The sequence below is a fragment of the Capricornis sumatraensis genome, chromosome 3 (genome assembly GCF_032405125.1).
Source record: "Capricornis sumatraensis isolate serow.1 chromosome 3, serow.2, whole genome shotgun sequence".
In the NCBI taxonomy this organism is placed as follows: Eukaryota; Metazoa; Chordata; class Mammalia; order Artiodactyla; family Bovidae; genus Capricornis; species Capricornis sumatraensis.
The window spans coordinates 63,680,448-63,702,545 of record NC_091071.1 but is presented as its reverse complement, the minus strand read 5'-3'; the positions used below and the strand labels follow the sequence as shown (position 1 = coordinate 63,702,545).

Here is a 22,098-nt window from a genome sequence, read left to right as displayed (position 1 = left end):
AAAAAGGGGACCTCAATCCCAATGCAGTGTTACGAATCTTGTGTAAACACCAATCAGACAAACACATTTGCTGTTTTCCTACTATGGACATTTTTAGGGGAAACTGGGAATGGCTGGTTTTTGTAAGGATAATATAGGTGTCTCTTTTAGGTAGGCAATTCTGAAGGCTCTGATCTATCATTAAGAAGCTTTAGGATTAAAAATAAGATATCTCCACAGAATACAAATTGGGATTCTAAGGACAGTCTGGCACAAAAGGGAGCTTGGGAGAGGAAGCAAAGGCAGGCATTGTTTGGCTTGTAACAAACAGAATAGCCATATGCAAAATGAAGCAGCGCTAGTGACGCCTTCACTGTTCAGCGTTCCCTTAGCTCCGAGTGAGCAGGGCCAACCACCCTCAGGTCCTGGACCCACAGCTGCCCTCTGCCCAGGTTCTTCGTCTCAGCACAGAATCTTCTTGCTCATCAGGGAAAGGTGAGGGTCCTGGGGTGTGCTTGTTGCCCCCACTTCCTCCTCTGTCCTTTTTGCTGACACCACACTTCAAGGTGAAAGTCCAGGCATGCTTCTCAGCACATCCCTGAGGTTTTATGTCTGTTTGAGCTTAAAGGAACAAAAGAATGGTGTGCGGGACCGAAGCCGGCTCTCCAGGGCGCAGTCATCTTGCAGCAGCGGCTGGCCTGAAGGGTTAGTTTCTGTCATCCCTGGTCTTCATGACATTAGCAGAGGGGGCGGAGGCAGCCGTGGAGACGAGCAGCCTTTTCCGGTGCAGCTCTTCCCACTTACTTCTGTTGGTGGCCACGGAATCCAGCATTGGCTTCAGTTTCACATTGACCTTCACCAGTGCCTACAATAAAACAAAAGCAGGTGAGGGAGAGATGAACCAATCGTGGCCATGATTTTCTAGCTTTCACTTGTGAGGAGAATGGAAATGGGCTGTAAGAAATGAAAATGATGATTATTTTGGTAAACATGAGCTATTTACAAGAAGCAAATACGCACTTAACATCACTATGTTGTATTAATAGAACTTACAGAGAAAATGAGAAAATAAGACAGATGTCTGTGTACTGCTCCAGGGGGTGCCAGCCAATTTGATTATGATCCTGTTTTAAATTTACATCAAATAGGAAACAAAATATTCAGCTCACACATGTCTACCAATATGTGTATCTTTGCCTGCTAAGGAGGGCTCCAGATCTCAATAGACCAGGAACTGAAATTTTTACAAAAATAAACCTACCATTTGCTCCACCATAGATGATTCTGGGTGGATTCACCTGAATGAGAAAGGCCAGGTAAAGTCCTGAAATGAGAGGAGCTCATTTTTTAAAGCATGGGATCAGGGAACTGTGCTCAATGTACAGATCAACATGAGAACATGCATGGAAATAGACCTGAGAGAAAAGAAAAGGGGCTGTGGAAGAGAGGGCCAGATGGAGGGGTGGGGAAGAAATGAGGGAGAGAAAATGTAGGGTGTGGCCAGAGGCTGACCGACCCCAAGGCTAAGACAGGTCAGGATCCAGCCTCCTCACTTGCAGGAGACCCTTCTAAATATCTGTTTTGCACTTAATTTTGTATCATTAAAACAACAACAACAACAACAACAACAGTCCCCTATTCCCAAACAGTACAAACTTCCAGCCTCACAAATCTTGGATCACCGCTCTACTGGGACACAGCAATGAATAAAGCAAGGATCATGGAGCTGTGAGGGCTTAGCCCCTGGAAATGCCTTGATCAGCGTTGTGCGGCCACAGATTATACCTCTAGTCCCATGGAGACACCCCTGCAGGCGCGTCCCGTTCATCACCAGGGAGGCAAAATGTGACCATGTGACTAAACCGCTGCCACTGTGGGACACCTCCTGGAAAGCCTTCAAGCCTGACCGGTGGTTGGCAGGCGCCCCAGAGTGAAGTCCTCCAACAGGAAGAAGAGCTGTTTCTGTTGAGGATGGAATGGCCTGATCATGACTGCAGTGTGTTAGGAAGACCTGAAGCATTCCCTAAATACCATTCCACTCTGGGGAGTTTCAGAGATACAAGTGTGATGTGACTAGATGGAAGTTAAGTGGGGGCTGGAAGTCCAGAAATAACCAGGGAGCCTGCTGAGCAGTGAGCACTCCACCCTGGCCTAGGTGGAGCCCCTTCACATTCACGCCCCCCAAACAGAGCATATTATCGTGATACTTATGACACCAAGCAATGATGTCTAATTTGAAACTGGATGTATTCATTATTCCATATGATAATAAATCACAGCAACATAATAATTCAGGCAGTGATCAAAATCCCCTTTACATCATGAGAAAAATGCAGGTGCCTGCTTTCTGCTCAGTGCAGCGATTTTATTTAGACAATAGTGTGAGAGGGGCCGACGAATGCCATGGTTTTTAGTATAGTTTGGCACTAGCTCCTCTTCGCTCTGATCAAGCCTTTTAATTAAACCGACCACTATAATTCCTATGGAAATTAGTGTTTATGTTATTTTCCTGCTACAAAAGCATTTCTCTAAACTTTTTTTTTAATCCCAGGAACACAAATTGGAATTTTTTTCTGCATGAAATGTAATTAAAAACTCATTTGATTACTATAGTTCTGGCTCTGTTTTACTTATTAAATTCCTGTAATCAGTTTTCTTTTATGAAGCTGCTGGGAAATGATCTCAAAAGCAACACATTTTTCTCTTCCTTGGCAGGTTCCCGAGCATTTACTAAATTACATTCATAGCACCTGCCTATGATTCGAATTACTCCACCAATTTATTTCTAAAACTATTTAAATTTATTTGGCTTAGCCCCAAACAGATTGTTTTCTTTTATCTAGCTCTTTGTTCTCTGTCTTGCTTTCTTTGTGTTGAATATAAAATTTTTTGAGGGGGTGGTACATGTTTCTCAGTATTCCTTTTTCTCTTTATTTCATACTCTCCTTAAATACAGAATTGCCATACTGGAATATCATTTTCTTCTAGTCAGGTGCTGGTTCTAGGCAAAGGGAGCAAGAACTTCATCTTAAAGAACAATTCTTACACTATAAATTTGTTACACATAAATGCAGTTAGCTGGGAGAATATGAAACTATTAGAATATTAGGAAGGCAAGGCATGACCCACAAATTAAAATTCCGAGGTTTACGGTGATTACGTGCAACGTACCACCAGCAAGAGAATTGCTCCTAGTATTTAGAAAGATACAGGTATTCCTACGAACTTCTCATCAGCGAGTGATACCCGATTAATTCTGTGCAAATGCTACTGGTATCTGTCTTGTTTGACTAACTCTTCTCTTAGCGGAAGAGAAAAGGGACATGTCACCCTTCTGCTCACTCTCCATATACATGCAGAGCGATACTAAGCATTATGTGCGTGGTGTCAACCACTGTGGAATGCTGAGTCCCTTCTGTGACATCCCCTCGGTGTGACCTTTCAGTGTTTAGACATGTGCAGAGGCAGTAAACTCATGACCTCCCTGGGTGGGTGTGTCCAATTTCCTCTTCATCTTGATTTTAGAACGTTGTTCTTTCTACTGAGTTATGTATCCCTGTAACCAACCTAACAGTTCTAGTCCTCGGGGTGCTCTCCCTTTAAACCCAAATCTACTGAGCAAGGAGATCCAACCAGTCCATCCTAAAGGAAATCAGTCCTGAGTGTTCACTGGAAGGACTGATGCTGGAGCTGAAACTCCAGTACTTTGGCCACCTGATGCGAAGAGCTGACTCATTGGAAAAGACCCTGATGCTGGGAAAGATTGAGGGCAGGAAGAGAAGGGGATGACAGAGGATGAGACGGTTGGATGGCATCACTGACTCAATGGACATGGGTTTGGGTGGACTCTGGGAGTTGGTGATGGACAGGGAGGCCTGGTGTGCTGTGGTTCATGGGGTCACAAAGAGTCGGACACGACTGAGCGACTGAACTGAACTGAACTGATCTGAACTGGGCAGTAAACCAGTGACTCCTCTGCACCTCCACGTGTAGGTTAGGGTTGATCTACTGACTTCAAAACCCAACTTGGGCTACATATGGATATCCTGGGGGCTCCCAAGCCCACTGCAGCTCCCCCACCCTGTCAGTGGCCCGTCACTGACAGGACCCTCTACACCCTGGGTACACAGCCCAAGGCATCTGGCCATCTGGGTGGCGGAGGGGCCTCACGTCCTTCCTGACTCCAGTCAGGCTCCACTCGTGAGCCCACTTGTGACCAGCACATACGTATTCCATATTTTATGAATAAATCATACATTCACTAGACGTGTAGTCTAGTGAATACAAAGGGTCCGATATGTACAGTGTTAAATATCTCCCTTCACCCCCTGCCCCAGAGATTTAGTTTCTGTCCCTAGAGGCAACTGATGTTACCAGTTTCTTGGGTATCCTTCAAGAAACATTTTATGCCTATGTCAGTATAAGTATGTATATTATGTATATATATGAAAAAAAGTGAAAGTGTTAGTCGCTCAGTCATGTCTAACTCTTTGTGACCCCATGGACTGTACTCCGCCAGGTTCCTCTGTCGATGGAATTCTCTAGGGAAGAATCCTGGAATGGGTAGCCATTCTGTTCTTCAGGGGATGTGTGCTGGATTTTTGTTTTCATTACTTTAAACATTCCTCAGTTTTATTGCAGAGAAGGCAATGGCACCCCAGGACGGAGGAGCCTGGTGAGTTGCAGTCCATGGGGTCGCTAAGAGTCGGACACAATTGAGCGACTTCACTTTCACTTTTCACTTTCATGCACTGGAGAAGGAAATGGCAACCCACTCCAGTGTTCTTGCCTGGAGAATCCCAGGGACGGGGGAGCCTGGTGGGCTGCCGTCCTATGGCGTTGTGCAGAGTCGGACACGACTGAAGCGACTTAGCAGCAGCAGCAGCAGCAACAGAAACAACATGATCCTTTGAGGCTTGTCTTTAAGCTTCCCTTGGTGGGTCCAGAGCAAACTTTAGTCTAGGGCTAATTTGGCCCCACTACTAAGACAGTAATCTTCTGAGAACTGTGCCCAGAGCATCATATATTTCAAGGTTTTTCTCTAAAATTCCGGGTGGCGGAAGCATGGACTACTTCCCTGCCCGTGTGAGCTCTGAGGATTACTCTGCTTGCTCCTTTTTGCTGGATCTTTCCAGCCTCCGTGGTTTCCTCACGGGCAGGGAGCGAACAGCACGAAGACTCAAGCGGCCACTGCAGCCCTCTGGAGCTGTCTCATGCAGCCGTCTCCTCTGCCACTCTTCCCGGAACGCTCACCTCCTTGGCCTCCCTCGACTCCTGATTCTGCCTGCTTATCTCAGTGAGACCCCTGACTCTGCCTGGGTGCCCCTCCTTGTGCTGTGGCCTGGTCACTGCCCCCAGGGAGTAAGCTGGGACACCTGGCGGGCCCATTTCATTTGTTCCCCTTTCTCACAAATCTGTGTTATGTTGCTGTTGTCCACTGTCTGAAAACTCGTTTTATGTATTTTTCTGTTTGTTTTTGGTTCTTTGGTGTTTTATCCCCCCTATTACTATGGTCCAGCAGTGGAAGTTGCTATCATTGATTTTAAACAACTCTGTCTTGGGTCCCAGCCCATGAGCTCCAAGGGAGAGTGGAAACAAGGCCTATATCTCTGGATCTCTAGCTCTGGGAACAGCAGCCCTCCTCCACCCTGCCCACAAAGCAGTGGAAGGAAGACAGGGGAAGGTCAGGATGAGTTAGGGTCAGGATGTTCTGACCTGCTACAAAATCCTGCTGTAAAAACAACCCCAGCATGACCCCCTTGGGAAATGAATACAGTATTCTGTCTTACTGCCATAATTCCTGAGACCGTGTTTATACCAGCTCACTAAGCTGCTGGGATGCAGATTTTGACCTTGCTTTCCCTCTGCCACCAGGACCCACGTCTGCCATCATCTGGCCCGTGTGCGCTTCTCAGTCGACCACAGTCACTTCTTGGAACTCAACTGGAAGCAGATGCACTACAGGGGAGGAAGCCAACAGAAGCTGTGCTCTTAGAAGTCCCTACTCCTACATTCTTGCTGGAAAGGGGCAGAGAGGAACCCCACCAAATTACAGGCAGTTCAAAGACTTCCTTTGAACCTGAAAATGTCCAACTACATCATTAATACCTTTTAAAAAAAACTTTGAGGTAATTATCTGAGCTGGCTGTTTATTTTTTTAAAGGCCAAAGAGAGAAGATGGTTTTTACTTCTTGTTGTTGACTCATATATTCCCAGGGTGTTGGCAATAAGAACTGTATTTTCTGATTTCCTCCATTCCCCACCCTACTCAAGAGAAATAATCAGAAACTAACAGATATGATGGCATGGTTGAGAAAAGAGAAATTAAAATATTTTAAAAATACCAATTTGGGGGGGTAAAATTTAAAAATAGACTTGGAACCCCTCTTAAATGTCTTGTTTGAGGCAGTATCCTTGTAATGAAGATGTGATTACTTACAACCATGATCATTTAACTTCCTCAATGAAAATGTCCAAAAGCCCACTTGGGGGTTGGCATTTTGAAATGGAAAGTCATTGGTGGCAAGACCAGCTAGTGTCATCTCTGCTCAAACCTTCAACAGGAGAAGCAAGAATGCATGCACGTGGTGGCAGGACCTGAAATTATTTAGAATTCTCAAGACTGGCCAGTCACATGCGTAAAGAGCATCTCCAAGAAACAAGAAGGCTTCGACTGAAGGTTTGTGACTTCAGAGAGAAGTGGCCAATTGTGCAGCGAATCCCAACTTTTCAATTTGTGAACTGTTGAACTGCTAATCTTTCCTGGTTCTCAAAGGTAAGGATTAGTCCTGATTACATCTGCCATATTCCTGAATTTTACATGCCATGTTGCAATGATGTAGTTGCTAAGAATCCCATTTGGCTTGTCCTTCTACTCCTCCATCGTGTTGTAAAGGCCAGATGGTGAATTGTCCTGAACTCAACTCATTGCCTTCCTGTGAACCCACCTCTGCTGTCAGGGTTACTCGCTCAGGGAATTAAGTATCACCATCTCCACCCAGCTGCCCAGCCCGGCAATCTACAGGTCATCATGACATCTTTGTCTCCCCCCGCATCCAAACCATCACCAAGTCCTCTCATTCCTACTTCCAAAGTGTCCCCGTGTGTCAGCCTAGTGCCATTTCAATCACCCAAGCTCAGGCTACCCTCCCCTTCTCCACTGCCTTAACCGCCCCAGCTCCTACCTGGGCTCCCTGCTTCCCTTGAGTCCTGTCCAATGAACTCTCATTGCAGCTATCCTGGTCAATCAAAACCATACATCTGAGCTTGCTGCTCTCTACCCTGAACCTTTCGGTGGCTCCTATATGATATGAATGTGTTTCAAGACCCTACTAGAAAAGGAGAATTGTGGCATTAAAAGATAATGAAACCCAGAAATAAAACAGAAAAAGAACCATAAAGCTGAATGGAAAATTTGCACTGCAGTACAAAACCAAATTTCGAAACACTAAAATAATCCCGTTGAGTCTTCTAGAAAACCTGAAATGCACATTTTACCATTTTTCTGAGTAAAAAATAAGCTAACTTCCACATGGTGTGTTTGGCAAGGGAGTAGCCGAAGTGTTAGTTACTACATGTGAGACCAGATGGAGCTGGCTGTGGGGTCCAGATGGGAGGCAGCAAACAGACTCCTCCTAAACCTCACTCCTTCCCTCCCCAGTTCAATGGCCTCTGAAACTCAAGGTTGTGTAAAAATTAATTTGCATTAAATTGCTTAAGATAATGTATTAACTACCACAGGAGGCTTCCAGCAGATTTTAAAACTTGCTTCGAAAAACAAATCATCAAACAATAATGGTGAACACAGAAGTGAACCAAGACTTTCTTGGATAAATGTTTGTAGACATTCACGTTAAATATACTACCTTTAAAACAAACCTTTAGTGTGTAATTGGCTCAGGCTGGAAAATTAATAATAATCATTTATATATGTCACACATGTACCTGCTCCAGGCACCATGTACTGCTGGGTTTTCCCCAGGCTAGAACACAATGGAGTTTAAAAGGTTTATGACTTCTTTCCCATTTGGGGAGGGAGTCATTTACTCCACCAGGGCTGTGGTATCTCTATCAGAGATTGCTAATTGTGTTTCCAGTAAGCATTTTAGCCTCCCTTAAGTGCAGAGACATTACTTTGCCGACTAAGGTCCGTCTAGTCAAGGCTATGGTTTTTCCTGTGGTCATGTATGGATGTGAGAGTTGGACTGTGAAGAAGGCTGAGCGCTGAAGAATTGATGCTTTTGAACTGTGGTGTTGGAGAAGACTCTTGAGAGTCCCTTGGACTGCAAGGAGATCCAACCAGTCCATTCTGAAGGAGATCAACCCTGGGATTTCTTTGGAAGGAATGATGCTAAAGCTGAAACTCCAGTACTTTAGCCACCTCATGAGAAGAGTTGACTCATTGGAAAAGACTCTGATGCTGGGAGGGATTGGGGGCAGGAGGAAAAGGGGACAACAGAGGATGAGATGGCTGGATGGCATCACGGACTTGATGGACGTGAGTCTGAGTGAACTCCAGGAGTTGGTGATGGACAGGGAGGCCTGGCATGCTGCGATTCATGGGGTCATAAAGAGTCGGACACGACTGAGCAAGTGAACTGAACTGAACTGAAGCTTAGGGACTTCCCTGGTTGGTCAGTGGTAAAGAATCTGCTGCCAATATAGGAGACTTGAGTTTGATCCCTGAGTCTGGTAGCTTCCTTGAAGAAGGAAAGGGCAACTCATTCCAGTAGTCCTGCTTGGAAAATCTCAGGGACAGAGGAGCGTGGCAGCTACAGTCCATGGGATCATAAAAGAGTCAGACATGACTTAGCGGCTAAAAAGTAACAACAGCAAAGCTTAGGAATGGCCAGGGAGGAGTAAGAAGAATTTAGAAAAAAAGCTTCTGAGAAGACTCTTAAATGAGAGTATATTCATTTGGGAGGTGCATCCGTTTGTCTTTGGCCCTCTCTCCTTCTTGCTGCTGGAATATTAACATGATGATTAGAGCTACAGTGACCATCTTGTGACCATGAGGCAATCTTGAGTATGGCAGCCACGTCCTAAGGGAAGATAAACAGAGCCTGGGTCTCTGACTGTTATGGAACTGCCATATTACAGAAACCTAGAAGTGACTTATTTGCATTATTATTATCAGAGAGAAAAGTAAATTTCCATTTTGTTGAAGCTATTGTGATTTCAGATGGTGACTGCAGCCATGAAATTAAAAGACGCTCCTTGGAAGAAAAGCTATGACCAACCTAGACAGCATATTAAAAAGCAGAAACATTACTTTGCCCACAAAGGTCCATCTAGTCAAAGCTATGGTTTTTCCAGTAGTCATGTATGGATGTGAGAGATGGACTATAAAGAAAGCTGAGCACTGAAGAATTGATGCTTTTGAACTCTGGTGTTGGAGAAGACTCTTGAGAGTCCCTTGGACTGCAAGGAGATACAACCAGTCCATTCTAAAGGAGATCAGTCCTGAATGTTCATTGGAAGGACTGATACTGAAGCTGAAACTCTAATACTTTGGCCACCTGATGCGAAGAACTGACTCATTGGAAAAGACCCTGATGCTGGGAAAGATTGAGGGCAGGAGGAGAGGGGGACGGCAGAGGATGAGATGGTTGGATGGCATCACCGACTTAATGGACATGAGTTTAAGCAAGCTCTGGGAGTTGGAGATGGGCGGGAAGCCTGGCGTAATGCAGTCCATGGGGTCGCAAAGAGTCAGACATGACTGAGTGACTGAACTGAACTGAATTGTGACTGCAGATCTCTGTTACTAGTACCACATGCAATTCCTGACTGAGAGAATTGATGTCAGGATGTAGGTCTCTATTTTATGGCTACCTGTGTATGTATCAAAAGGTTCTAACCGTCTTGATACTTGGACACATTGATCTTTGCATCGAGGAGTTGTGAGACAAGTTTCTTTGGCAGTGGGTTATAAGTGAACTGTAGTAGGCAGCAGAGGCTAGATACTGTCCCCTTACCCTCCCTCAAGGAACAGTTCACTCCATGTGCTCTGAGTGGACACATCATTCAGGCCTGACCAACACCAGTGACTGATGTAGAGATGGGGATCGGATGTGACCCAAGCTAAGGAAATCAAAGGTCTTGCAAGGTTTCCCCTGGAACTACTGGAAATGAGCTTTTCTGTTCCTTCTTCCTTTCGGTGTTATAATACCTAGAATGAACATGTGACCTTATTGCTGCCAGGATGTGTAAGGAAAGCTTGGCTGAGAATGAAGGCAAAACATACCTAGCTAGAGGCAGAGAAATGGGGCATCTGTCTTATGATGGCCTTTGAATCCTCTGGATCTGTCCACATGCCCCCAGTGAGCTGTACCTCCAAGCTTCCCGGCTGCTTAAACCAGCAAATTCCCATTTCTGCTCAAACTCATCTGAGGGAGTTCCTGAGCTCCAAACACTGGGTCTTTGTTGTCCCTTATTGTTCTCTGTCACCTGCAGGAACTACTTGAGGTTGAAATCCCCTACGAGACTTTGAACTGGTGGCTGCCATAAGGGAGTCTCAATTTTTCCAACATAAAAAGTTGCTGCTGGGCTTCCCTGGAGGTTCAGGTGGTTAAGAATCTGCTTTGCAATGCAAGAGACACTGGTTTGATCCCTCCTGGTCAGGGAAGATCCCATATGCTGCAGGGCAACTAAGCCCGTAAGCCACAACTACTGAGCCTGCGCTCTGGAGTTGGTGAGTTGCAACTGCTGAGCCCACGTGCGGCAACTACTGAAGCCTGTGTGTCTAGAGCCCCTGCTGCAAAACCAGAGAAACCACAGCAGTGAGAAGCCTGCACACGGCAACTAGAGAGTAGACACCACTCTCTGCAACCAGAAAAGGCCTGCACACAGCAATGAAGACCCAGCACAGCCAAAAATCAATAAACATTTTTAAAAAGTTGCTGCTAATACTCAAGGGTCAGCCTTCTCCACCCAGGTTCATTAGAGTCAGGGGCAGCTAGCACTTATCTCCTGAACCACTAGAGTCTGCCAAATAGACTCTTTAAAAGGTTTTAAAGGCTGCTGAGTCTTAGTTTCCCATGCTATGGGGACTCAAGACACCAGCAGAGACTGCCAACTCCCCTAGTGGCAAGTCAGCAGAACTATGGGATTTCACCTTGCAAGGAAGGAGCGCTCAAAGGTCTGAGGTGACCTGGCATTCATTTAGCCTGGATTGTTCCTAATAATCAAGTGAACTCAGACAGGAAGTAGTTCAGTATTACTCCACGTTTATCACATCAGGTGAGATTCTCTTTCCAGCTGAGAAAACTCTTTCTCTATATGTGATCTTAACTCGGCAGATTCCTTACAGCAGTAACAGCTGTAGGATCTATTCAGCAATAGCAGATTGTCTGTGTCTGATTTTTGCAAGCACCAAAAATTACTGTCAGAGCTTTCTGTTTTGTTAGTGATATTTGAGAACTTAAAATCTAAATAATGTGAGAGAGTTACCCAGATAGGAATTGTAAGTAAAGACGATAAAGCCACAGAGGTGATACTTGGTTTGAGGAGGGCAAGCAAGTTCATTGGAATCCAATGTAAGAATGAGGCAGATCTATACTTGGAATCCTAAGGGCACAGTCTAGCTCAGTTATAACACTGATGTTTGTAGCATCAATGTCTAATCTCCTGAAAGCTAATCACAGTACTAGTAATAACTTAGAATGAGATCATTTTCTTTCCAAGGTTTGAAGCAGATCAGTAGTGCCTGTAAAAGAGAAAATACTCTATTGCAGTTTTCTCTCCGTCTTTTCTTTCTCTTTCCATTTTCTTCTTAATCTCTCAGAGGTTACTTGTTTCACTTTTATTTTATTTATATGCTCAAGGGATTCCTTTGTGGAAAATTGATATTTATAAATTACATTAACACTAGGAATTAATGAGGCAGGAATTTAGTCTCCTTGGATTAATAGCATTGTTATTTCCACAATATAGGGCAAGCATCTTAAACTCAACTGTCCACCCAGCCAGGTCAGTAAAGTTAATGAATGAAATAGGCTGGGAGATACAGCTGGGAGAGGTGGGGCCTGTGGCAAATGGAACACGTTACACTTTTATAAACAGTGTTCAACTGAATGAAACGGGGCTGGGTCTGTTCTGAGGCCACCCACTTGCTCTCAGTGACAGACAGTAAAACACATTTTGCCAAAGTGAACTAATAACTTCTGAGTGCTGAGTGTGTCCTGTGTTCCGCTGCCATCCTAGGACCCCTCCAGATGTGAGCTCATTAAACCTCGCAACAATGCAGAGATGGGTGATGTTGGCCCTGTTTTGACAGATAAGGAACCTGAGATTGGGGGACATCGGCTTAAAAGGGTCAGCATTTCCGTGGGGTAAGTGTACAGCAGAGCTGGAATGGCATGCAGGCTGAGGACAGAGCTTCTGGAGCCTCCCCTGAGGGATCTCCACTAGGATGCTGGTGACGCCTTGTGTCTCACACGTGGCCGCAGCGTCTGGGCCGTGTGTCCTCAGCACTGTTTGGGGACAAAGTCACAGGAGGGAGGTGGCCTCACTAAGGAATGAGAAAGCACCACTTCCCAAGCATTAGGTGTAGACAGTGAGTCTTTTATCTGTGACTCGTCTACTCGAGCTTACCCTGGGAAAATAAAATGAGGGTTTTAAGTAGTAAATCACAGGCGCGCCTAAAGAGGCTCCTGCGCACAGGAGCAAGGAGAACCGCTGCTTCTGTTATAATGAGCCCCTCTAGGAGACCGTCCTAGGTTACCCTGTTGGTCGGGTTTTCAGAGCACATTGGTAGCTAATCAATCATGTTCATTGTGCAGGCAACATCTGGTCTTGGAAGGAATAAGCTGCTGACCCAGAAGCCATAGGCTTTGATGAATGGGGCCTCATGTAAGAGGTGGTTGGAACATGTAAGTAAAACACAGCCACATGGTAATAATCTAACTCTCCATTCACCAAAATATTTCCCAGTAAAACTATGCCACTTGAGATGCCATAGACAAATATATCATTTATTGTTTTTGCAAATTTCAACGTGTAAAAAGAACCATTTAAAAATTTTAGTTTGTTGAGCTGCAAGCATTTGTTTACTATGTACTTTTTGTATACTCCAGTGTCCTTGCCTTGAGAATCCCAGGGACGGGGGAGCCTGGTGGGCTGCCGTCTATGGGGTCGCACAGAGTCGGACACGACTGAAACGACTTAGCAGCAGCAGCAGCAGGAGCCTTGGGCTCAAGGTTCTCTAAGCATAATGGCTAGGGTGCCTGTGTGGGAGAGGGTTGTTGTTGATCAGTTGCTCAGTGGTGTCCAGCTCTTTGTGACCCCATGGACTGCAACACGCCAGGCTTCCCTGTCCTCCACTATCTCCTGGAGTTTGCTCAAATTTATGTCCATTGAGTCAGAGAGGGTTGCAAAAATGTGGAGTTCCTTGCTCTTAGTGTAAGTGGTGTTCTGAGTAAACTATCAAGGTACCTCCACGAATGGATTGTATAATACCCTATTAACACTTGCTCTTCTGTTTTTGACCTGATATTCGTACTAACGAACTGCTTGGTGAGTGCCAGGCAAATATCATGCTGCCTGAGCATCTCTTGTGAGTTTAAAGGTGGTCTTCATGTCAGCACCAACCAGGGCTCAGATCTGAGACAGGGAGGGCGCCATCAAAGCCTCTGCATCCCACTGCCCTAGATCAATAGAGAATCAGAACCAAAGCATCCATGAGGGATGCTGTCTTCAGATCAACTTCCTTGGAGGCAAAAATCCTCCATTATTTTAGTGGTCTCTTTCCATATGGCAAGAGAAACTACTTTTTCTTAATTTTACAGTATAATAAATAAAGATTTGGGGGGAGAACGAATAAGAAGACAAAGGATATTTTACACATTCCACTGGGTGTATCATTAGCTGGCATTTTGTCCATAGAAAGGGTCAGCTTTAAGATCTGAGGGAAGAGACGCTATTGCGGCTCCTTTATTATATTGGTGGTGCTGCTGGTGCAGAGTCACTTCAGTCGTGTCCAACTCTGTGTGACCCCATAGACAGCAGCCCACCAGGCTGCCCCGTCCCTGGGATTCTCCAGGCAAGAACACTGGAGTGGGTTGCATTTCCTTCTCCAATGCATGAAAGCGAAAAGTGAAAGTGAAGTCGCTCAGTTGTGTCTGACTCTTTAGCGACCCCATGGACTGCAGCCCACCAGGCTCTTCCGTCCATAGGATTTTCCAGGCAAGAGTGCTGGAGTGGAGTGCCATTGCCTTCTCTGTATTATATTGCTAACTCTCCCCAAAACTAAGATATGGGGAAAGTTTTAATGTGTGGGAACAGCAGGACGAATACTCTGAATATTTTTAAATTAAATTTTAAAGTTCAGTTTAAAGAAGAGAACATTAGAATGTTATGAACAAAAACTTCCTAATAGGCACCATCTTTCATCTTCTCAATGTTGGGAAGTTTTGCATTCATTTAACCTTCAGCTGTTGATCATTTATCCCAATAAAGAGACAAACTAGATTTGTTTTGGAACTAAATTACAGAGCTTATATGGAAAAATATGCAATACTTAGAAACTATTGAAAGAGTAATGTGGAAGGTGAAACTAGGCTTATCATTAAAATATATTCTAGGGACTTCCTCAGTGACTCAGTGATGGAGAATCTGTCTGCCAGTGCAAGAAACACGGGTTCGATCCCTGGTCCAGGAGGATCCCACATGCCAAAGAACAACTAAGCTGATAAGCTACAGCTACTGAGTCTGTGCTCTAGAGCCTGGGAACTGCAACTACTGAGCCCACTTGCCACAACCCTGAAGCCCTCATTCCCTAGAGCCCATGCTTCACGGCAAGAGAAGCCAATTCAGTAAGAAACCCTCACACCACAGCTGGAGAGTAGCCCGCAGCAGTGAAGAGCCAGCGCAGCCAAAATAAATACAGAAAATATCATATATACACATATTATCTAAAGCAATATTAATTAAAACAGCATGACTAGGCAGAGAGAGTAATAGAACAGAATAGAAAGAGTTAAACTGGAATTGTTCAAGGGAATTTGGTATATGATGAAGGTGATCTTTTAAATCACAAGGAGAAAGATTAGTAAAAAAACTGATGGGAAAACTGGGTAGCCATCTAAAAACTTTATATCCAACACAATAAAGTAAAACCAGATGAGTCACAGATATAACACATGAAACCATAAAGTCCTGAAAGAAGTTCTGAGAATTTAAAGAATTTCTAATTTTGGAATGGGAAAGCCATGATCTGTATGACAAAATCCAGAAGTCACAGGAGACGAGTTTGACTGCATAAAATCAATGTATTTCTGCATAGCATGAGCAGAGTGAAAAGTGAAAAGATAAATGACAATCTGGGGTGGGGGTGGAATTGCCACTTTTGCTACAGATAAAAGTCTATATCTTTAATATACAGTGAGCTCCTACAAATAAGAAAAGACCACCAGTCTAATAAAAAAGGGCAAAATGTGGAGAGTTTATAGAAAAAAATACAATTACTCCTAAGTAAATAAACCTATACTAAAAATATGATCAAACTCATTTATGGTATGGAAAATACACATTAAAACTATAAGGAGATAGATTTTGCACCATCATATTGGCAACATTCAAGAAGTTTGATAATAGCTTGTCTTGGTAAGAGTATAGGGGAAGAGGCACCTCAGCCATCGCTGGTGGAAATATAAATTGGTTCCAACTCCACAGAGAGAAAGTTGGCAATATCTATCAAAATTCCAAATGCCCATATGCCAAGTGCCCAGTTATTCCATGTCTAGGTGTTTATTTTACAAATAAAGTATGAAGTATGCATTTACAAGGATATTTTCTAGCACTCTGTTTACAATAGCAAATTATTAGAAACAACATCAGTGTTCAAAAATAATAGTTATTGATTAAATAATTCATTTTACATCTTTAAAATCTGATATTCTGCAGCCATCAAAACTAATGAGATAGCTGCTGTCTGGACATGAAAAAGGAATAATCTCAAAAATATATTAAGTGTAAAAAAATAATGTATGGAGCAGGATAGACATTCATGTATGTGTATATATAGATACACAAATATACATGTGTGTGTGTATATCCATATGTGTATTATACCCAACTATATCTCAATAAAAGAAAAAGCTAAAAAAACCACTGTATTTCTGCTTCTACATAGATTGTCTTTGGATGAAATTGGGTAACAGTGGTTGCCCTGAAGGAGAAGAGCTGGGTGACCCGGGGACAGAAGTATGAGGAAGTACCTCTTCTCTCTAATACTTTTGTGCCTTTTGTGAATTTTGTTCCCTGGGCATGTATCAACTATTTGACACAAAAATGTTTTATTTAAAAGTTTAACATGCACTGATAATAGAATTAGAAACTTTTGATCATGTATTAGAATTACTCAAGAGCAAGTCATTTCATTGTTCATAAAGCTCACGAGTACAGGATAAAAAAGAGAAATACTTTTTTCATAAAGATCAAAATAATTTAGTGCTTTGCTACCATAATTCAACAATTATCTCAGTACCTTAATGCACAGCATGCTAACGTTGTGTGTAAGCCTCTGTCCCTCTCCCCCATCCACATACCGATAAGGGCCGACTACTCATTGATTCTAAACATTTCCTCTGAAAAGCGATCAATGTCCCCTGCCTGGCCGTTAAATGGATTTTGAAAAACTCTTCAATCCTTATCAGTCTCATATCCTTATTTAGTTCCTCAAATTTGCCCTCAGCTGGGAATTGTGCAGGCGACTGTGATTCTGTTGTGTTCACCGCTCATTTGAAGGGCCCCATCCATCATCATTTCTAGGCCTTTTCTGATGCAATGTAGCTTGTTCTTTGTCTTTCTTAAAAACTGAACGGCTGTTAAATTATCCATTTATCTTCTTTCAGATTTTGTGTTCCGTTTCTCAGGCCCTCTCAGGGCTGTCTTTTCTACCTTGCTTGCTGACTTTTCATTCCATTTCCCCTGTTCTTAGAGACATCTTGGTTCACCATGCTGTCCTTCAAAACAAACTCCCTGCTTCCGTCTGCTTGCCGTGTGTTTGAAATCTGCATCACTACTCAGACAGATATGCTTTTTAAACTCTGTTCCTTCAGGACAGTTTTGAAAACTTGGCGATAATATGCTTCAAATTTTATGTGTAGGTAGCAGAGTGTATCAGGACAAACCCTACACGAGGGTCAAAGGTTGGTTTCTAAACGTAGCTTGGCCACCATCAAGTCAGGTCACAAGGGAACTTTCAGGGTTTCACTCCCCTACAGGTGATTTGCAAATTTGCTTCTAGGCAAGCATTTCGGTATGACAATAGTGTTGCTTCCATTTCAGGTGATTCAGTAAGGACCTGAGGTCTGTACGCTGATGCCTGCATACACAGCCTCTCAGGTGGCAACAAAGTTCTATCAACCTTAAGCCCATATTTGAAGGCTGAAAAAAAAAAAAAAATCTAAGCTCTGTTACTTAATATCTGTGTACTCTTGGGCATGTTATAGGAACTCTCTAATTTCAGTTTTCACATCTGAAAAGGGGGGTGGTAGCAGAATCTATCTTGATATGGCTAAGAAAGTTAAATCAATCTTGATCAGAAATGCTAAAGTTTCCCACAGGGCAGCTCAGGAGTGGTGGGTTATATCAGGCATGCAAAATCTTCATAGCAGCTTTGTGATAATGCATTCCTTCCCCATCCTTGATTGTGTTAAGAAAATTTAATCAGACTTGGAAAGTCAGTCTAGTGCCTGGCACACAAGAAGTGTCCAGGAGATGTTATTGTTATAGATTCACCACATCTTGGTGAGACCCGCAGTTTGCTACTTTTTTATCCAAAGTTCCAACTGAGGCTACTGAGGCTTAGAGATGCTATTAATGCTAATAACAGGAATAACGGCTCATATGTATGGAGGGCCTTAGCATGTAAAGTTTACTTTTCCAAAAGCATTTCCACAAATCCTGTCTCCCTTGGTTCAGACTCTTGGAAAGGTTGATATTAACTGTCATCAATTCCATTTACTCCAAAAGAGAAAGTCACATTGTAAGGCCAAATGCCTTAGAAATGTAGCACAGTGGAGTTATTAATACTTTCACAGTCAAGCCTGAAGGCCTGGGGTGATCACCATGAAAATCATGAGGAGGATAAGGAGCTGTAGGTTTCACTACAAGTTAGGAAGGGGGGATTTATAAAAATGTTCAGCCTTTGTTGTTCATCTTTTCTCTTTTCCCCCTGCCTCCTCCTTCTCTGTATGTCTCTGTTGCTCTCTTTCTCGTGTCTTGTTAGATTTTCTGCTGTTCAGACCATCTGTAGCATGATCATAGGTGACATGTGAAGTCAGGGACTTGGAGAATCTTTCTCTCTCTTCTGTTATTTTCTGGTTCTGTGGCTTAGGCTTTCCTTTGCTGGTGGGAGGCGTTCATTCGCTGAAGCTCCTAATTCATTGGGGCGATTCTGAGCAGCAAGTATAACCTCCCTAGCTTCTCAGCTGTGAAATAAAGACAGAAATGCTAAAGCCCGCCACAGGGCAGCTCAGGAATGGTGGGTTATGTCAGGCAACACGGAAGGCACGCAACGCTGGGGAAATGCAAGATCTTCCTAACAGTTTTGCAATAACCCATTCCTTCCCCATCCTGTTGCTATGTGGGCCGTGTTGCCGATGGAGGCAGCCCCCAGGGGTCTCACGGCAGGCAGCTGAGTCACAGCCTAGAGACCCCTGCTCTAGCCGGGGCAAGGCGGAGGTGGGGCATGCAGTGTGTGAAGGCATTACGGCTGAGTAACAGACACAGGGAATGCTAATGAGAATAATGTGCTAATAACTGAAAATGCAGTGGGCCCTGGAGACTAGGATATCTACCTCCTGGGAGCAGCTTGTCACCTGAGCAGATTCCAGCAGTCAGAGAAGGACTTGCTGGAGAGAAGAGGGAAGGGTGGGCCTGGCAGAGGCAGCTGTGTGGGCAAAGACACGGGCATGGACTATGAATAGGGGAGTGAAAAAGAAAAGACATCACTTTGCCAACAAAGGTCCATACAGTCAAGGTTATGGTTTTTCCAGTAGTCACATATGGATGTGACAGCTGGACAATAGGGAAGGCAGAGTGCCGGAGAATTGATGCTTTTGAACTGAGGTGCTGGAGAAAACTCTTGAGAGTCCCCTGGACAGCAAGGAGATCAAGCCAGTTGATTACAGGAAATCAATCCTGAATACTCTTTGGAGGGACTGATGCTGAAGCTGAAGCTCCAATACTTTGACCACCTGATGCAAAGGGCCAACTCATTGGAAAAGACCCTGATGCTGGGAAGGACTGAAGGCAGAAGGAGAAGAGGGTGACAGAGTTGGGTGGCATCCCCGATTGAATGAGCATGAACTTGGACAAACTCCAGGAGATGGCGAGGGACAGGGAAACCTGGCGAGCTGCAGGCCATGGGGTCGCGAAGAGTTGGACACGACTTGGTGACTGATCAACACCAGTGGTGGATGTGTCAAGAGCACACGGCTCAGGGTGGAGGGCGAGGAGGTGAGCATGGGCAGGCCAAAGTGCCAGCTTAGGGTTTTCTTCTCTGATGGGAAGGGAGGATCTGAAGGGCCCACAGTCAGATTTCCCCTAGGAAGATAAGGGTGGTGTTCCGATGGTGGAATCTAGTGGGGGAGAGTGGGGAGGGGCTGTGAGCCTGACAAGGTCTGAGTGGAGGCCACTGGCAGTGGGGCGGAGTCAGGAGAGCCCAGGATAGGAGGTCCCAGAGGAGGAGAAAATCATGACATAGCAACTAGAAAGTACTGGAGAAGGAAAACATCAGGCATTAGGTCCTAATTTATAACATATTTGTCTTTTTGATGATAGTAGAGGCTTTCTGAAGTTGTCTTTTGTTTTTTGCATCTCCTGTATGCTCTGAAATTCTCTTTCATTCAGAGTTTTGATTCACTTCCATTCCTTCACATTGGAAGCTCTTTTCAAACATGCTGTGGCCCTAATCTGTTAGCATATATTTAAGCACGCAGCACTGAAAGACTTGTTCTGGGCAGTGAGTAAAGTGGGGCGGGGGAGCAGGAGAGGCTGCGGTTGTTGCTGGCGGGGCTGGTGGTGGTGGGGCTTCATCTTAAGGGCGTTCTGCAGGGAGCCAAAACTCTCACTGAGGGAATCCCAAGTGCAAACACATACAGGTCTTCTCTCTGCTGTTCTCCTTCCCTGAAGAGGAATCCCACTTTTCTGCCTGCCTCTGGGGCTATCTGGCCTCTGGCATCTTGAGTGCAAAGTAGGGCGGGGCAGCAGGGTGGGGGGAGGTATGGGGAGGCCTCCTGGGGTCTAGCCAGTCATTCCACAGACTTCTAATTTCAGTTACAGGTTCTCCCAGTTAGTGCTCTGAGAGAAGAGCCCTTTGGTCTCCTGAGTTGGCAGCGGCTGCAAAGGCTATTTACCTGGCTGTGTGGGGAGTAGGGGACTCCAGGAACCCCATTCCCAACCTCTCTCTGTTTCCAGGCTCAAGCCTCAGTCTCCTTACCATGGATGGAATTGTGACACACACCCTCCCCTCAGAAAAACAGAGAGAGATGCTGAATTCCTAACCCTGGTACTTGGGAATGTGACCATGTTTGAAAACAGAGTCATTGCAGATGTTATCAGGGGCTTCCCAGGCTCAGTGGCAAAGAATCCACCTGCCAATGCAAGAGACACAGAAGACGGGGGTTCAACCCCTGGGTGGAGAAGATCCCCTGGAGTAGGAAATGGCAACTCACTCCAGTATTCTTGCCTGGAGAATCCTACGGACAGAGGAGCCTGGCGAGCTATAGTTCACAAGGTCGTAAAGAGTCAGATACGATTGAGCAACTGGGCATAACACACAGATGTTGACAAGTTAAGACAAAGACATACTGTATTAGGGTGGGCCGGCAATCCAAGGGCTGGTGTCCTTATAGGGAGGTCATATGAAGACACAGGGACACAGAGACGTGGGAGAATGTCATGTGAAGACAGAGGTGGATACGGAAGTGACGCAGCCACATGCAAGGAATGCCAAGGCTCCAGAAGCCAGGAGAGAGGTAGGGAATGGATTCTCTTGCAGAGCTGCCAGAAAGAGCTGGCCCTGCTGGCCCTGCTTACCCCTGGATTTCTGACTTCTAGTCTCCAGAGCTGTGAGACATTTCTGGTGTGTTAAGCCACCTAGTTTCTTGTATTTTGCTAGGCAGCAGTAGGAAATTAATAGAGTCCCTCTCAGCTGAACTGGACACTTGCCATCCTGAGCCTACTCCTTCTGAAAGACAGATCAGTTCTCTTCCTATTGATGTCCCCTTCTGCAGCCACCCTGGGACATAACTTCCTTTCCAGCCTCCAATTTTGAGGATATTTTATGCCCTCTTACATTCTATTGTCTTTGAGAATTTATATCTTTTTTTTAAAAGAAATGCAACATTACTATTTCTAACCACACTTAATAGCATTAAATAAGTCAATAAAATATTAAACAAAAGTGCTCATTTTATAATTATCTCAATTAGCAAAAACAGCAAAACAACCAAAAAAAGTAGGAAATGATTGAATAAATTGTGACAAGTCACTCTTTGGAATTCTAGGCTGCCATTTCAAAGGATAATATGCAAATTATGTTAGGCATTTGGAAACACATTTTGAAGTTTATGTTAAGTGGCTAGAGCAGAATACACTGGTGTTCCTGGATGAAAATGTGTTTGCATGTGGACAACAGCTTGAGGGGGCATCACAGGGAGAAGAGAACGTGAGTCCTGACTTATCCCCAATCTGCTCTTGAGGATTTAGGTATTCTCTGAGGCCATATATATTTTCTCTCCTGACACCCTCGATTTCCTTCTGGGTCCTCAACAGCAGGTTAACATCCTTACTTACAGACTGTTCAAGGAACGGTAGGCTTTTTCTATCATGTTCCTTAAAATTCTTCCAGCCTCTTTCCATTTCCCAAGAATGTTTAGATCTTTAAAAATTTCCAAAAAAAATTTTTTTCCTTTGTTATTTTATTAATGGAATTCCCAGAAGGATGTGGAATAAACGAGGGAGGTCAATCTGCCATTGTTAATTGGCAACATCAACTCCATCGCAGATCAAAGTGTTTGGTCAAGGACGACTTGGCATAAAATCTTTCTGAGAAAGTATGTCTCTGGTAACCAGCTAAACAGAACCTATTAGCTCATTCAGTGCTCCAGG

At 44.4% G+C, this 22,098-nt stretch overlaps 1 protein-coding gene across 1 annotated transcript in view; it reads right to left on the bottom strand.

Annotated features, from left to right (window-relative positions):
• Nucleotides 1-685: 685 nt before the first annotated feature.
• PDE11A (phosphodiesterase 11A) overlaps nucleotides 686-22,098 on the bottom strand; it is a 425,952-nt gene continuing 404,539 nt past the window's right edge. The window contains exon 20 of the mRNA XM_068968072.1: nucleotides 686-844. Within this exon, the coding sequence (XP_068824173.1) occupies nucleotides 686-844 (159 nt within the window). The remainder of the gene's footprint in view (nucleotides 845-22,098) is intronic.